The 18,321-nt window shown below is 42.0% G+C and overlaps 1 protein-coding gene across 5 annotated transcripts in view; it reads left to right on the top strand.

The window, feature by feature from the left end:
- ARHGEF11 (Rho guanine nucleotide exchange factor 11) overlaps window positions 1-18,321 on the top strand; it is a 124,243-nt gene that overhangs the window by 65,138 nt on the left and 40,784 nt on the right. For 3 of the 5 annotated variants that reach the window (XM_075330530.1, XM_075330526.1, XM_075330528.1), the window contains exons 2-9: window positions 399-431; window positions 2,591-2,605; window positions 14,765-14,856; window positions 17,037-17,135; window positions 17,292-17,341; window positions 17,444-17,501; window positions 17,814-17,980; window positions 18,104-18,175. In XM_075330530.1, the coding sequence (XP_075186645.1) occupies window positions 399-431; window positions 2,591-2,605; window positions 14,765-14,856; window positions 17,037-17,135; window positions 17,292-17,341; window positions 17,444-17,501; window positions 17,814-17,980; window positions 18,104-18,175 (586 nt within the window). The remainder of the gene's footprint in view (window positions 1-398; window positions 432-2,590; window positions 2,606-14,764; window positions 14,857-17,036; window positions 17,136-17,291; window positions 17,342-17,443; window positions 17,502-17,813; window positions 17,981-18,103; window positions 18,176-18,321) is intronic. The other 2 variants (XM_075330527.1, XM_075330529.1) reach the window with 2 other exon arrangements.

Here is an 18,321-nt window from a genome sequence, read left to right as displayed (position 1 = left end):
ATCCGCTCAGAAAAGAAGCAGATACAAGAGTTATAAATTATCCTATTGGATTGCCAGAATGAGCTCACTGACTGATTTTCAGTTAACTCGGATGTCCTTATGGTGCCGATAGATAGCGCTGGCCATGGGAGCAGCATTCTCTCCCAATATGTTGGGTTTTTTTTTTTTGTCTGTTTCACTTTCCATATGTTGGTGTCCCTTTAAGTGTTTGTCACTATGTACCGTCTGTTCTGGATTTCCTGCCTTCCATACTGAGCGCTCTGCACTCTGCCGTACACTCGCGCACTCTGATTTTTGCAGGCCCGTCCATCTCGGTGTCTCTTGTCATACCTCTCCTTTTCTCTTTTTCTCTCTTCTGTGCCTCCGTGGGATCCGCGGTCCTCATTTTTGTGTCGCAGGGTGCCTTCTAAACGACACTCTCACTTGCCAAGGTAGGTAGGAACGTGTCTGTATGTGCCTGTGTGTTACTGTGTTATCCTGGTGTTGTGGAACCATAATTTGCAGCATGCTGAACGTTTTTAGAAAAACCTTGATATTCTTAAGGTGGTGACCTTCTCCACACTACGACCTACTACTCACTCCCGAATACTACTTAAATAAAATGCCGCCATTTACTCCTGCCATATAGTTTCTAAATATCCACCTCTATGGCATTCTCAATTAATACTACCATATAGTGCAAACGGAACCATGCCCTATCATTTCCACACAATGCTGCTCTTAAGAGCCAACATAATACTGCTTTACAGTGTCCAAATATTACCTCGAATATTTAAATATTACTACAATATAGTGTCAATCTAAATAGGTCCTATAATTCCCACACAATCTTGCAATTTAGTGCCATTCAATGCCTATATAATACTGCCATATAGTGTTGAAGTAACACTAACTTATCGTGCTCACATAACTATGACTTTTATTATTTCCACATAAGGCTACTATCTATAGCTCAAATATTGATACCATACAGTGCCTACATATTACATTTACTGACATATATATATAATATACATACACATATATATATATATATATATATATATATATATATATATATATATATATATATATATAATATCTGTAACATGCTCACATATCACTGATGTATCATTTTCAGACAATGCTGCTATCTAGAGCCAATATAATACCGCCATTCAGTGCTCAGATATTACTACCATATAGTGTCCATATAACCAGGTCCTATAATTCCAACACGCTGCTGTTTAGTGCCATTCAATGCCTAAATAATACCACCATATAGTATTGCAATAACACTAACTTATAGTGCTCACATAACCATGACCTATTATTTCCACACAATACTGCTACCTAGAGCTTTAAATATTGCTGACATACAGTGCCTACATATTACCTCCAGGGATTTTATAAAATAATATAGCCCTTTAGAGCTCATATCACCATGACCTATTATTTCCACACAATGCTACTATCTAGAGCTGAAATATGAATGCCATACAGTGCCCAATATTACCTACATGGAGTTTTCAAATAATTAATCCCTACAGTGCTCACATAACAATGACCTATCATTTTCACACAATACTGATATGTAGAATCAAAATAATACCACTATTGAGTGCTTGGATATTAATTACTTGGACTACTTAAAAAATACTACCATATAGTGCCTATATAGCCAGGTCCTATAATTGCCACATAATGCTGTCTAAATAACACCACCATGTTGTATTCAAATACTACCATATAGTGCCCACATAACAATAACCTATAATTCTGAGGTCCTGTCATGTAGTGCCCAAATAATACCACTGTACAGTGCCTATAATCTCCTGTAGTTACTGTCTATATGAGAATTGCCTATAATTCCCTCAGTATACGGCTAAGTAACTCCGCCATGCAATGCTAAAATACCTCCATAGAGTATTCAAGTAATGCAATAATATAGTGCCCACATAAATATGTTCTAGAATTCCTACACAATTCTGCCATATAGTGTTGAAATAATACCACCATACAGTATCCAAATATTACCTCCATGGAGTTTGTGAATATTACTACCATATAGTGCCAAGATAAACATGTCCTATAATTCCCAAACAATACCACCATTCAGTTTCCAAGTAATAGTGCCATACAATGACTGAAAAGTTTAGGGCAATACTTTTGAAGATTTTCTTCAAATAATGCTAAGGTCACATGTCTGACAACGGGATGAAACTATACCGTAGTCTGTTGCCAAGGGCAACCAAAAGTATTTTGAAGGCAGCTGTGTAGCATTAGGAAGCAAAATAGATCCAAGTCTTCACAAAGTAACGTAAAATACTTGAAATATGGAATTGCCCTTTAAGTAGTCCTCTAAATTCAATATGGCCCTGTTGCCCGTAGCAACCATAGTTTAATCTCCTGCTTTGGGAGACCAGGCCATTTTTGTTTACGAGACCACCTTGACTATTACAGTGCGTAACTTCATACATAAGCCGCCATCTTAGTGGAAATATTTTTTGGCCTACACGTTAAGGCGATGGCTCATTTGTCTGTTACTAACTTGTGTCTGTCTTTCTCTCGTCCATTTCACCTCTGCCGCTGTCTCATCCTCCTATATCAGCCCCATTGCAGCCTGGTAAGATGTGCCGGTCAATGTTTATTGCATGTGAAGTGAATGCCCCCCTTCATCCCGATAACTTGTGAATGTTCCCGATGTTACTCGCTATCATTAATAGTACCTACCCTTATTGGACTTTTAATCCCTATTGACCAGTTATCAAGGAGATGAAGTTTTCTTAGGTAAAAAAAAAATGGTGGGCCCTTGGTCTGATATCGGACAATGGTCCTCTTTGGGTATGCTGGCGTTTCCATGGTAAAAACAGTCCCAGCCCATCTAAACCACTAATTGGGATGGACTGGTTGCTATGGCCAACATTTCCCAACAACAACATTTACCTGTTTGGGCCTACTAGAGTTCCCATACTATATAAAGTGCCAGCCCACCTAACCAACTAAGTAACCTAAGACAGACTGGTTGCTATGGCCAGTACTCCATAACAACCACTTTTTTTATGTGGTTGTCTGCCGGGATTTTGCTTGCTGTCCTATTTTTATGTTCCAGTTTTGAAGTAATGGACTTTCCCATGGTAAATGGCAATGTCAGCCCACCTAAACAACCAAGTAACTTGAGTTAAGTGGATAGTCTTGGCCATAGTAGTTGTTTAGGTGGCCTGCCATTGCTATCATTGTAGGGACTTTATTAAGTCTAACTTGGGATATGAAAATGGAGCATCAAGCAAAATCCTGTTGACAACGTAATGAAACCCTACCCCCAAAAACAATCGTTGTTAGGCAGTGTTGGCCATAGTAACCAAATTGGCTCAAATTACTAAGTGTTCAGGTTTAGTGACACTGGAGTTTACTGAGGGAACTCAAATAAGCCCTAACTGGGACAAGAAAATGAAGGTAAACACCACGGCCAACCCACCAAAACATCTAAGTAGCTTGACAGACTGGTTGCTATGGACAATGTTCCCTAACAACCATTTGTTTTCAGTGTGGTTATCAGATGGCACTTTCTTTTCACCTGAGGTCAGAGAAAGAGTTAAGGCCCCGTCACACGCAACGTATCTAACGATATATCGCCGGGGTCACGGATTCCATGATGCACATCCGGCATCGTTAGCAACGTCGTTGCTTGTGACAGCAAGGAATGACCGTTAACGATGGAAAATACTCACCTTATCGTCCATTGTTGACACGTCATTCATTTTCAAAAAATCGTTGATTGTTGAGGACGCAGGTTGTTTGTCATTCCTGCGGCAGCACACATCGCTACGTGTGACACCTCGGGAACAATGAACTACAGCTTACCTGCGGCCGCCAGCAATGAGGAAGGAAGGAAGTGGGTGGGATGTTACGTCCCCCTCATCTCCGCCCCTCTGTTTCTATTGGGTGGCCGCTTAGTGACACTGCTTTGACGCCGCACGAATCGCCCCTTAGAAAGGAGGCGGTTCGCCGGCCACAGAGACGTCGCTAGCCAGGTAAGTTCATGTGATGGCTCCTAACGATATTGTGGGCCAAGGGCAGCGATTTGCCCGTGACGCACAAACGACGGGGGCGGGTGCTTTCACCAGCTATATCGCTGCGTGTAACACCCCCTTTAGGAGGTCTGGTGGGGCCTAAAACATGGCAATCATAAGAAAGTTGTACGCGCCCTGATCCCACCTCCCCAAATAGTGCACTTGCACACCAGAGGAGCAGATTCCTTCCAGGATCATTGGAAAGTTGCCGTCTCCTCTAGGAGTCTGAGGGCTACCATTTTTGGGGCAGAACCTCCTAAACATTTTTTACCGCCTTGATACAGTGATTGAGGAGAATCCTCCTTTCAAGGTCCCACCTATAACTAGTTCTACACGAGGGCTCCATTGTAGGTCCACGACCCCTTTTAGGAGTAGTTTTCTGTATTTTTCCTATTACAGTGATGGCAGTGATGGGGTTACACGCGGCTGGCGGACATGCCTTGAAGGTTATTGCTCTTCGTCCTTTGTGTTACTTCAGTTTTCTTTCAAAATTCCTGCATTGTCGAAAAGAATGTAAAGAATGTACAGGCGGAATTTCCACTTACCTCTGTCATTGTGTCCTTCGTTGTGACCGTCCTTCCTGTTTTATTTATACATATAGATATATAATTTTACGTTTGTCAGGTTTGTCTTCACTGAAGTTATTATGCTTATAACCAGAATCTTATTAGAAAAAGTAGAGCTGCAGTGTAAAGTATAAGGGGGATGCTTTAATCTTTCATATGACGTAATTTGTATTTTACGGGAACAAGTTGTATGCCACAAAATGTTGTCTGGTGTGAACGCCGCTATTCTCCTGAATCCGACGATTTTCTTCTTTTGTTCCTGCGACTCTCCGTTCCTGAGATATTGCCTCCTTTTCTCTTGCTATAAATCTAGTCTTGTTAGCCAAGTGAGCGTGGTCTTCACCTCTTCTGTGGGCGGGCTCTTGTGTACCACACCCAATTGGATGACAAGACTAGATTGGAAAGAAAGGCCCATATCTCAGGAACGGAGAGGCGCAGGAACAAAAGAAAGATATCACCGGATTCAGGAGAACAGCGGCACTTACATTAGGTAAAAAAAACCCTGCATATTTATAGGTCCTCTTTAATTTACAAATTCTCAGGATCACGTCACTTTGTTTACATACACTGAGTCTCTTTTTCTGGCATATATTATCTGTTGTTACTCTTTATCTTAAAGGGCAACACGCACACTTAACTCACGTACATTTGTTTAACACACGTACATTTACATGACCAGACTAGCCACCGGTGGGGAAAATGTTTTGAAACCCATCGTTAACTGGATTCACATTCACATAAAATTTTAATATATACATATAATAAAATGGGGCCCTGGTTTATCTTCTACAGTCTCGTCTTTACGCTTAAAAGGAAGTTTTGTGTGGATCTACTGTATATATACAGAATAACTATAACTGTAATAACGAAAGAGAAAACAAAGTCCATGCATTAAGGATTATTGACTTCCTTCTTTGTCGGCTCTGGTTAAACAGATGAAATTGGAGAATAGCATTGTGAACGTCGTCTATATACCTACTATTCTAATGCAAGTTTCCCCATTCTATAGCATTTGTCAACTACTATTCCCAGCATGTGACCCTCAGGTTTTAGAATGTTTCATATATTTTATAAGGACAAACATCCTTATATGAAACCTATTATTAACTCTTCAATTAACTTGGATAATTAAAAGGCCGTAGGTGGGCAATTGAAAAAGTTAATTCCAATGAAAAATAGGAGGAAGAGTTTATTGTAGGTCTAAAGCTGCACAATATATACTACTCACAAAGTTCAGGATATTTGGCTTTTGAGTAATTATATTCTTGTACATAGGCGCAGTATTATAGTTATATTCTTGTACATAGGGGGCTGTATTATAGTAGTTATATTCTTGTATATAAGGGGGAAGTATTATAGTAATTATATTCTTGTATATAAGGGGGAAGTATTATAGTAATTATATTCTTGTACATAGGGGCAGTATTATAGTAGTTATATTCTTGTACATAGGGGCAGTATTATAGTAGTTATATTCTTGTACATAGGGGGCAGTATTATAGTAGTTATATTCTTGTACATAGGGGCAGTATTATAGTAGTTATATTCTTGTACATAGGGCCAGTATTATAGTAATTATATTCTTGTACATAGGGGCAGTATTATAGTAGTTATATTCTTGTACATAGGGGCAGTATTATAGTAGTTATATTCTTGTACATAGGGCCAGTATTATAGTAATTATATTCTTAAGAACTCATATCTCACAAAAAGAGCCATTAAATGTGAGCACCAGGCCTACCAGAATAAGGCAGGGAGGGTGCCAGCACTACTCATAATGAAGATAATACACAGGAGAACGAGAGTAAAGTGCAATTATAAATAATTTTTATTGAATACACAACAAGAAAAATGGGAGTTAAAATGGTACACTACCAAAAAATCTTAGGGATACATACATATAAGACCCAAGAAAATTCATAGTAGCCCATCCAGTTACATATGGAATATTAAATATAGAAGTCTATGTTAAATAAGGGCTAACAAATGAAAGGGTCTAATAAGGACAATATGGGTAATTCAAAAAGGAACTGCCTTACAATTATAGTGCACAAATCAAACCATGATTCCCCACCATGTATTGGTAGGAAATCGTGGTGATTATGCTGGAAGCACCGTGGGGGAAGGAATGTTGGTACTAATCCAATAAGGATAGCATCAAATGATGGTACAACCAGAGTGTGCAGGGTAAAAGGATTCTCTTACCTAAAGTGCTGAAGTGCAGTGTCAGTGCAAAAAAGTCACGATGAGACCAGCAAGGAAAACCACAGTTCCCCACCTTGATAAAGCTACAGAATCCTCGCGAAACGCGCGTCGGATGGAGACCTTTGGCCATCTATAGGGATACCACTTTATTCTATTTGGGACTGCGGTTTTCCTTGCTGGTCTCATCGTGACTTTTTTGCATTGACACTGCACTTCAGCACTTTAGGTAAGAGAATCCTTTTACCCTGCACACTCTGGTTGTACCATCATTTGATGCTATCCTTATTGGATTAGTACCAACATTCCTTCCCCCACTGTGCTTCCAGCATAATCACCACGATTTCCTACCAATACATGGTGAGGAATCATGGTTTGATTTGTGCACTATAATTGTAAGGCAGTTCCTTTTTGAATTACCCATATTGTCCTTATTAGACCCTTTCATTTGTTAGCCCTTATTTAACATAGACTTCTATATTTAATATTCCATATGTAACTGGATGGGCTACTATGAATTTTCTTTGGTCTTATATGTATGTATCCCTAAGATTTTTTGGTAGTGTACCATTTTAACTCCCATTTTTCTTGTTGTGTATTCAATAAAAATTATTTATAATTGCACTTTACTCTCGTTCTCCTGTGTATTATATTAATTATTTTCTTGTACATAGGGGGCTGTATTATAGTAGTTATATTTTTGTACATAGGGGGCTGTATTATAGTAGTTATATTCTTGTACATAGGGGCAGTATTATAATAATTATATTCTTGTACATAGGGGCAGTATTATAGTAATTATATTCTTGTACATGGGGGCAGTATTATAATAATTATATTCTTGTACATAGGGGCAGTATTATAGTAGTTATATTCTTGTACATAGGAGCAGTATTATAGTAGTTATATTCTTGTACATAGGAGCAGTATTATAGTAGTTATATACTTGTACATATGTGGCGCCCTGGACAAGCCAGGACGTCACAGGTACTATACCAACACACCCCACACTCCCGGTCAGGCACACCAAAGTCAAACAAAAACCCTTGTTGCCTCCCTCCAGGGGCTGATGTTCACACCAAGGGGTGGGCCAGGCAGTTGGTCCCGCCCACCGAGGAGTTCACAGTCCTGGAGGCGGGAAAAGAGTCAGTTTAGAGAGAAGAGTTGAGTTTTGGAGTTGGAAGTGGAAGGAGTGAAGTGGTAGAGGAGCAGACAGAAAGTGGTCCGGGTGTGTGGCCCGGACGGAACAGCAAGGTTGGCAGACGGTGGTGATCGTCTGCAGGAGAGGCCAATTGGAGCTAGCCGTAAGGACCGTTGACAGGCGGTGGCCCGGCAGTACCGGACCGGTACGCAAAGAGAAGCCAGCACCATCCGGCAGGGGCTTACGGACCCCGACAAGGCTAGGAGTCGCCGTGCAATTTGTCAAATCCGTTAGCGAAGGGAACCTCCTGGGTTTCCCAGCAGTCAAGTCCCGATAGAAGGCAACAGCCCAACCGTTAGAGGGAAACACAGTCACTGCCAAGGCTAAAGTTCCCAGGGCCAGAGCCTGCGGGCAGAAGGGGCTCCTTCAGCACATATCCAAGCTGGGGAGCGGGTTACCGGTGGGAACCCATTGGAACCGTACACACTACACAGGTACAGGGAAAGGCAGTCACCATCAACCTGCCGGGAGGAGAAACACCGCAGCCGTCCATCCAGCCGTGTGTTTTACCGGAGACTCTGTGTTCATCATTGGCTGAGTGAGTACCACCGTGCCGTGCGGCACAGTGCTGCCCCCGCGACCCTGCACCTCACCAGGCCCTGTAACCCGCCTGCCATCCATCCCTACCCCCTCACCGGGCCCCGGGACAACCAACCTCCTACCCACAGAGGGGAGAACCAACATCCAAGCTGCTCCCTGTCATCGCTCCCGGGATCCCCGTCCAGAGCAGCGGTGGTGTCACCAATCTCACCACAACTGTGGGTGGCGTTACGGACAATATCAAATCCCCACAATCAAATCCCCTTTTCACTCACGGGCGAGGAACGCCGCTCGAGTCCCCGGGATCCGGCCCACCGCTCGAGCCACCACCGAGCAGCAGCAGCCGGACCCGAGCAGTGGGAGAGCGCAGCGTCCCCTCCTCCGCCCGCGACACATAGGGGCAGTATTATAGTGGTTATATTCTTGTACATAGGAGCAGTATTATAGTAGTTATATACTTGTACATAGGGGCAGTATTATAGTAGTTATATTCTTGTACATAGAGGGCAGTATTATAGTAGTTATATTCTTGTACATAGGAGAAGTATTATAGTAGTTATACTCTTGTACATAAAGGACAGTATTATAGTAGTTATATTCTTGTACATAAGCAGTATTTTTTGTGAGTGACTGCTACTGTATGAACATAGATTTTCAGGAGGGGTTACACTACGTTTTTATTAGAGCTGAGGTCACATAACAATTGACATTTTCTTTTGCAGTCACACACATATCTGGTACAATATCTTGCAGATCCCACCAGTTCCCAGGAGGTCACATGGGTGGTGGCAAGGGTCATTTAGATTTGGGCATCACCCAAGTTCTCCTTAGGTTTCCCATAGCCTTTTCCACCCCCTCTGTTTTTTTTTTTCCTTTTGATTTTCTTTTTTTCTTCTTTGCACCTTCAGCCCAGCTACAAGCAACCCACCACAGACCATAAAGGTTCTAAAAAAAAAAAAAAAGTTGAGGTTTTTGGAGGCAACCTGCCAAGCATGATGGGCTTCCTTCTCCCAGGACACGTCTCTTGACCTGTCGCCTCGGCTGACTGCGTTCATTGGTCTTCACTTCCTAGCTGCCTGGGAGGAAGTTACGGTATTTTGGGGGACTCTGTCCTGTAGTTTCCACCAGCCTTTAGTTGGTGGATATAATTTTTTTTTCTACACTACCCCCTATGGGGAAAAAAAAAATATAGATTTACAACATCTGAGAGAATTTTTCGGACCCAATTTTTTAACTTTTTGAGTTTGTAAAATCCTTTTTGCTGCCGTGATTTTGGGGTCTCATGTTTAATTAATAATGTATTTTTCTTTTCGATTTCCTCCCTTCTTGAAGTGTGCCGTGTGATGTTATATTTATCAGCCGTGTGATTTTACGACTTTCGCTTTCAGAGTAAATGATTGCTGAAATAAGCAAGCGGTGGGAAGCCAGGCTGTCTCCATCACTGAACTTTGCTTTGATTTTCTGCTGTTCTGGGCTGTCATGTGCGGTGGGATGGTTGATTACTCATTGCTGCCCAAGTCTAGAAATCTCTGCATTAATTCTTGCCAAAAAAATGGAACCAGCCCAATTAAACAGAATAAATGGATCTCCTGTTCCCCTATTTTTTTATGTGTTGCACCTTAGCCCATTTTTAGCCTCTGAATTTTAAAACCTAGAAATGAATGTTGGAATTAATTCAGAAAAATGGGTTACTGCTGCAGCTAGTTGTCTTACAGCCAGACACAAAGCACTAAGGTTGAGGGGGGACAAGGTGGAGCTTCTGGTATAGCATACAATCTAATATACACTTTGTCCCTATTCTTTCTCTATACCTGTTACTATCCTAACCATTTTCCAGTCTCTGGATTTCTAAATCTAGAAAAGGATGTTTCAGAAAGAGGAAAATCTGCTGCAATCGGTAGTCTTAAGGTGTTATTTAATAGTATACACTTTGTCCCGATTCTTTCTCTATACCTCTTACTTCATAACCATTTTCCAGGCTCTGGATTTCTAAATCTAAAAAATGTTTAAGAAAGAGGGAAATCTTCTGCTGAAATTGAAGGGGGCATGGTGGAGCTTCTAGAACAACATAGTGTAGTAAGGTGTTATTTATTAGTATACACTTTGTCCCGATTCTTTCTGTACACCGGTTACTTCCTAACCAATTTCCAGCCTCTGGATTTCTAAATTTAAAAAAATGTTTAAGAAAGAGGGAAATCTCCAGCTGCAATCAGTTGTCTTACAGCCAGACACACAGACCAGATGTTAAGGGGGACATGGTGGAGCTTCTGGAACAGCATAGTGTGTTACTCTACTGGGGATATGTTAAGGTGTTATTTAATAGTATACACTTTGTCCTGATTCTTTCTCTATACCTCTTACTTCATAACCATTTTCCAGTCTCTAGATTTCTAAACCTAAAAAATTAGGTTTAGGAAAGAGGGAAATCTCCTGCTGCAGCTAGTTGTCTTACAGCCAGACAGATAGCACTGATGTTGAGGGGGACATGGTTGAGCGTCTGGAACAGCATAGTGTATTACTCTATGGGGATATATTAAGGTCTTAATTAATAGTATTTTCCTTTTATTTGTTGCTTTCCAGCAAGTGTTCATAACTCGTCCTCTGTAGGATGCTGGTACCAGTATAAGCTGCCATTGCAGAGGAGCCAGCACGCCAGTGAGTAGTGAGGTATGATCTTCTGGATGACACTGGCCATCACCAATGTGACAACCAGCTGCACGCCAATATCCATCTTTGTACTGAAGGCTCGTTCTCAGAGAGTCTAGGATATGAGGAGCTTTGTTTGGAGATCATATATAGCCACGTTCTCTCCAGTCACGGTAGGTGTTAAATCCTAGTGGGCTAAAGGACCAGCGATGACGTCATGACCATGTGACCAGACCTGGGTGGGAGGAGCTATACTACAGTTCGCAGGTCCTTTAGCCCACTAGGATTTAACATCTACCGTGACTGGAGAAAGCGTGCCTATATATGATCTCCAAACAAGCTCCTCATATCCTAGACTCTCGGAGAACGAGCCTTCAGTACAAAGATGGATGTGATTGGCGTGCTCACGTCATTTTTTTTTGCTGTGAATTGCAGTCCCGCAGCCACCCCAGAAAATGGCGCTTTCATAGAAGCGCCATCTTCTGGCGCTGTATCCAACTCTTCCGGCTGCCCTGATGCCGGGTGGCTAGCCAGGTAATAATGGAGTTAGGGCTAGCTGTATATTATCAGCTGGCCCTAAGCCCGAAATTCATGGTGTCACGCCAATATTAGACATGGCCACCATGAATTTCTAGTAAAGATAAAAAAAAAACACAACACAGAAAAATATTTTTATTAGAAATAAAACACAACACAATTAGTGACTCCATCTTTATTGAAATAAACCCCCCTCCGCAGTAATCCTGGGTCAGGGTCCCGCGCCGTCCAATCAGGATCCAATATCATCTGATCGGTTTGCTGGAAGGCAAAGCGATCAGATGATGTGTCAGGTTAAAGGATGTGAATCCCATCACACATCAGCTGATTGTATAAAAGCCGATTATACAATCAGATGATGCATCAGTAGAAAAAAAAAAAAAATAATACTCACTTATGTGCTGAATTACCGGCAGCTCCCGGAACGATGGGGCGGGAGTCTGATCCTGTCCGATCGCTACAGCAGCTGCCGGTAATCAGGGATGAAGTCTCCTGACGCATCCGCTGATACCGGCCGGGCGCCCGCGTCAGCCCGAGACTCGATCAGCTGATGCGTCAGGTGACTGCATCAGGTGATCCATCGCCAGGTCCTGCATCCATCGGAGGTTTCCCGGCCGTCTGCACACAGCCGGAGCGGCGATACCGTGACAGGAGCTGGGAGCGGGCATGGCACCGGGAGTCTGCAGACAGGTGAGTATAACTTTTTTTTTTTTTTTTTATTCTACTGTTAACTTTTGTTTTCGCAGCCGCTTCCACCTCCTGCCTGTACATGGCGCCGCACGGCAGCATACATGCACAGGACGGGAGATGGACGCGGCGGTGACGGTACCGGGAGGATTCACGCTTCTGTGTTTACTGACAGAAGGAATCCTCTTCCTGTACACGTCACTTTACTACCCACCTCCTGCGCTTATAGCTGCGTTTTTGGTCTTAGAAACGCACCAAAACGCAGCTATTTGCGTTTCTCATTGCGTCTTTCAACATCCCATTGAACTCAATGGATGAAAAGCGCAGTGAAAAACGCGGGAATAATTGACATGCTGCGTTTTTGTGGTCACCACAAAAACGCAGCTGAAAAAAAACGCTGTGTGGGGACAGCAAAAATGAAAACTCATAGACTTTGCTGGGGAAGCAAAGTCATGCAGTTTTGAGGCCAAAAACGCACCCGAAAAACGCGCAAAAACGCCGAGAAAAACGCACCGTGTGCACATAGCCTTAAGGAGTTATTTAATAGTATACAATCTGTTCTTATGCTTTCTCTACACCTGATACTACCTAATTATTTTCCACCCTCTTGATTTCTAAACCTAGAAAATAATGTTTAAGAAAGAGGGAAATCTTTTGCTGAAATTGAGGAGGGCATGGTGAAGCTTCTGGAACAGCGTAGTGTATTAAGGTGTTATTTAATATTATACACTTTGTCCCTTTTCTTTCTCTACACCTGTTCCTTCCTAATCATTTTCCAGTCTCTGGATTTTTAAATCTAGAAAATAATGTTCAAGAAAGAGGGAAATCTCCTGCTGCAGCTAGTTTTCTTAAAGCCAGACACAAAAAACTGAGGTTGCTTCTTTCTCTACACCTGTTGCTTCCTAACCATTTTTCAGCCTCTTGGTTTCTGAACGTAGTAAAGAATGTTTAAGAAAGAGGGAAATCTGCTGCAATCAGTTGTCTTACAGCCAGCTAGACAGAAAGCACTGATGTGGAGAGGGCATGGTGGAGCTTGTTTAACTGCATTGTAAATTAAGGTGTTATTTAATAGTATACAATTTGTTCTTATTCTTTCTCTACACCTGTTACTTCCTAACCATTTTCCAGCCTCTTGATTTCTAAACCTAGCAAAGAATGTTTAAGAAAGAGGGAAATCTGCTACAACCAGTTGTCATACAGCCAGACACACAGCACTGAGGGTGAGGGCGGCATGGTGGAGCTTTTGGAACAGGATAGAGTATTACTCTATGGGGAAATATGAGGGTGTTACTTTACATCTTGTCTTGATGCTCTTTTTTTCTACACCTGTTACTCCTTACCTTTTTCCATACCCTTCATTTCTAAACCAAGCTTAATTAAGAAAGGGGGAGGCTCCTGCTGCAGCTAGTTGTCTTACAGCCAGATGCAAAACACTGAGGTTTAGAGGATCCTGGTGGAGATTTTGGAACAGCAGTATAACTAATCTAAGGAGTAATGTTAGGGTTCTATTTATTAGTACATGCGTTCTCCAGATTTTCTTTTTTCTGCCCATGTTACTCTTATTTTTCAACCTCTGAAGTTCTACACAAAGAAAGGAATGTTTAAATAAAGAAGGGGGGCTCATTCTACATCAATTTTTTTTTTCCAGCCAAACAAACACAGGGTAGTGAGAGTGGGGGGTTGATATGGCTGAGCTTTTGGGACAAAATGACAATCTGTTATACTATGCAGCAACATTATGCTTATTAGTGGGCAATTATCAAAATGTTTTCTTTACACCTATGGCTTCCTCTCCTATTTTAAGCCTCTGGATTTATAAACCTAGAAATGAAGGTTTGACTAAAATAAGAAAGAGTGGAAGTTTCTACTGCAGCTAGTTGTCTTACAGCCAGACACAAAGTGCTGAGGTTGAGAGGATCATAGTGGAACTGCTGGAACAGCAAAAGTATTAACTACTACTCTATGGGGATACTTATTCACACCTTTTTCCTGATTCTCTTTTTCTACACCTGTAATTCCCTAACAATTTTCAAGTCTATGAATTTCTAAAACTAGAAAGGAATGCTTGAATGGAATAAGGAAGGGGGGAGGCTCCTGCTGCAGCCAGCTTTTTTACAGCCAGACCCCATACAGTGAGGATATGCGGGTAACCTATTTCTGCTTCTGGGATAACAAAACAAAACCCTTTTTAATATTGATAAACTAATTAATTATGAACTGGTTATATTGACCATTTTCATGTAACAATTGTGGATGGGCAGGTTTTATATCTGGTATCTATTGTGTTATGGTGTCACCCTATATACTGATCATATTTTCCCTTTTTCTTCCAGGTTGAGCAGCCTTTCATCGGTCAGTGACGGGGCATCAGAACGAAGGTCTCCCGGGCACCAGCGTCAAACCCCAGACTACGGGGAGTCAACAGGTAGCTATGAAACCTTTCCCCCTTGCTGCTTAAGACGCATAATTAAACATCTTCATATGGGTCATATTTTGGGTATATCTGATATTGGGATTTATAGAGTTGCCAACTGTTCCAAATTCATCGGGACTGTCCTGAATTTGTATCAGAAAATTCATCCTGGCTGTAATGGGGCAGTGTTTCTGTAGCCAGCACCCACATTTAAAGGTGTCCTAGTTGCTGTTTTATCTGCTTAGTCCCTGAGCTTTCAGTAGCTGTTTTGATCTTCAGCTGTAGAATCCATACTCTGATACTATTTACAAACACTTTCACACAGGGGAGTGTTTTACAATAATATTGGAGTTCAAATTTTTTTTAGATCAGCAGTCAAAATCAGCGGCTAAAAGTGTATGAACTAGGCAGCTAAAGCAGCACTTTGAGCAGGGAAACCGAAACAGGTTATGGAGTATATTCATAACTTTTCAAAAGCTGACAACAAAAAATGTATTATATCTTAAGTGTCTCCCTCCCCAAACAAACAAAGTTGTCCCCTATCCAGTGATTATCATCCAGCGATCCAGAGATCAAGGTTTTAGAATCCTGAGAATGACCTCCTCTGCTTTCATTGTCTATGGGACTGCTGTGTACAGAGCTTGTGTGCGTACAGACGTCCTATAGAAGTTGAATGTAGCAGAGGCTGAGTATAATGGACTTTGTTTGGGGGGGGGGGGTTATAGATGGGATAACCCTTTAAATTAGCTTGTAATACAAATTGCTGCATAGCTAATCCACCGGTTGTTTAACCTGTTATGTTATCACCGCTCCTGCCATTATCTAATCTATAGTCCCCGCCAACAAGCCAACAATCTCTCAGGAGCTTGGCAGCGACTCGTTCATGTGACCTTAATTATAACCCTTCCACTGCGAAGGGTGGACTGTGGCTCCCCCGTGTGGTCATGATTTGAAAATCAAAGCTCCTGGCTATATTAGGATTTTATACACCTCATGTCTCATGTGTATATTTGTGTGTATGTATATGTATATATATATATGTATATGTATATGTATGTGTGTGTGTATATATATATATATATATATATATATATATATTCATTCATTCATTCATTCATTCATTCATTCATTCATTCATTCATTCATTCATTCATTCATTCATTCATTCATTCATTCATTCATACATACATACATACATACATACATACATACATACATACATACATACATACATACATACATACATACATACATACATACACTCTTTTATAGGAAATATCTGCTTCTTTTTCATTCTGGTCTGAGCTTTGTAGTGCCGGTGTCCCTGCAGGGATGCAGACTTCCTCACCAGCTGCCTCTGGGTTGTGTCCTCTCCCACAATTTCATGGCTGCCCATGTGCTCCTCTGCCTTCTTCTCCCCCCGGGTCATGTACACGCTGCACAGGCTCCCCGTGAACATGCCTAGTATGCATTTATCATCCCTCCTCTTAAAACGCCAGTGTGCTATTTCTAGGAAATGCTATGGCTGAGAGGCACTATGTATTTATGGCACCTTCCTATTAGGGGAGGTGCCTGAGCAGTAACTTTAGTTAGTCGATCTTCAGTCTGATAGCTAATTATCAGGTCTCTGGCTTTTGTCCCTTTTTATTCCTGTGTCCATCACCTGTACTTGCCTTCCTATACCTATGTCTTTGCCGTGCCCACCACATCTGTCCGTGCCCATCTTCCTGTCTGCTTCAGTCATCACACCTGTGCCCGCCTGCACCTGTGTCTGTATACTGAGGAGTCCATCTCCTGTCCTGGGGGTCAGCTGTCACAATCAATCCCGGTCAATGCCCTGGGAGGGATATCTGGCACCCGCCTTTGCGGTAGGTACTTAGTTAAGCCCCTTCTACTAATAGGTAAACCCAGGTACTCCCTGTGGTCCAGTGGGTCCACTGCTCTAGCACTGACCGCAAGCGTTACAAGCTTTCACAATTAATGGGTAAAATGTGAAGTTGGTGAAGATAGATTTTCCCATTGCTCAGGCAGGATGTGGCAGTTGGTGCTTTTTAACGTTCTACGGGGGGAGGAGCTGGAGGCGGAGACAGACTTTCTACTGCAAGTTCCATTGAACTTTATAAGAACCAACTGTCACCTCCAGTAGTTCGGGGTTCTGTGAGTTGATTTGTTTTCTGTTGATCTTCCTGTAGGTTTGGTCCAGCGCTGTGTGGTTGTACAGAGGGATCAGAATGGATTTGGCTTCACAGTCAGCGGGGACAGAATCGTCCTTGTCCAGTCCGTGCGCCCAGGCGAGTAATCCTGCCATATGGAGCTTTTTATATCTGCTTTATGATATATAATATATAGCGTATATGTTGTTGGTTTGTATTATTCTATAATGTAGACTCGTCTATCCTGTTGCTTATTATCTCAGCTCTCTCTCTGCTTTATTTTTTCTTATTCAGGCGGTGCCGCCATGCGGGCAGGGGTACAGGAGGGAGATCGTATTGTGAAGGTCAGTTTAGGAAGTATATACACTCAGCCAATGTATCTAACCCGATGTATCTAAGCTCACATGTGAGAATGTCGGAGAATTTTATTAGTCGTTTCTCTCCAGGTTAACGGCACGTTGGTTGCCAACAGCTCTCACATCGATGTGGTGAAGCTCATCAAGTGTAAGTATTATCTACAAACCCTATTCAAGATCTGGATTTATTTTGAAGGGATTGTCCAAAATTAAAAAAAAAAAATATAGTATGTTCTTGAAAAATAGCGCCACTCTTTGTCACAGGTTCCGTGTGGTATTGCATCTCAGCCCTATACACTTTAGTGGATCTGACTTGCAGTACCAGACACAGCCTGTGGATAGGAGTGGCGCTGTTTCTGTTATCGGTTCCTTGGGCAATCCCCTTCTTGCTCTGATTTTGGCTGGAAGATATCGCATAATTGTGTAACGATTGACCTTCGTCTACCCAACTTTGGTCCAGCTGGAACATACGTTGCGCTCACCCTTCTTGGTTCTCCTCCGCCTTCCTCAACAATGTCCGGACATGATCTAAGCTATTCAGCCTCCCCCAGGAATCTGTCTTCGCCGGTGCCCCCTCCTCCTCCTTTGCCACCTCCCCAGCGCATCACAGGACCTAAACCGCTACAGGTAATGACTGTGTAGGACATTTGGGAAAAGTCTTATTTTAAAAAGCAAAATTCAAAAATTTGATAAAAAAATTAAAAATCCTGGTAAAGGGTACAGGTTTTTTTCCTCTTTTGATGTTTTTAGGATCCTGAGGTTCAGAAGCACGCAACCCAGATCCTACACAAAATGCTGAAGCAAGAAGAGACGGATCTCCAGGTCAGGGCCAGTGGGCAGCTATTTAGAGGGCAATTCCACTTTTTGTTACTTGGGCGTGGAGGCATTTGAATGGATAGTGTGTCAGACCAAATTTACTCAAAAATAGCCAGGAGGAAAATCAGAACCAAACAAACTCTCAACCATTC

This window comes from Anomaloglossus baeobatrachus, chromosome 12, assembly GCF_048569485.1.
Source record: "Anomaloglossus baeobatrachus isolate aAnoBae1 chromosome 12, aAnoBae1.hap1, whole genome shotgun sequence".
NCBI classification, from domain to species: Eukaryota; Metazoa; Chordata; class Amphibia; order Anura; family Aromobatidae; genus Anomaloglossus; species Anomaloglossus baeobatrachus.
Note: the sequence above shows the minus strand (reverse complement) of the source record. Positions and strands in the feature narration are given on the sequence as shown.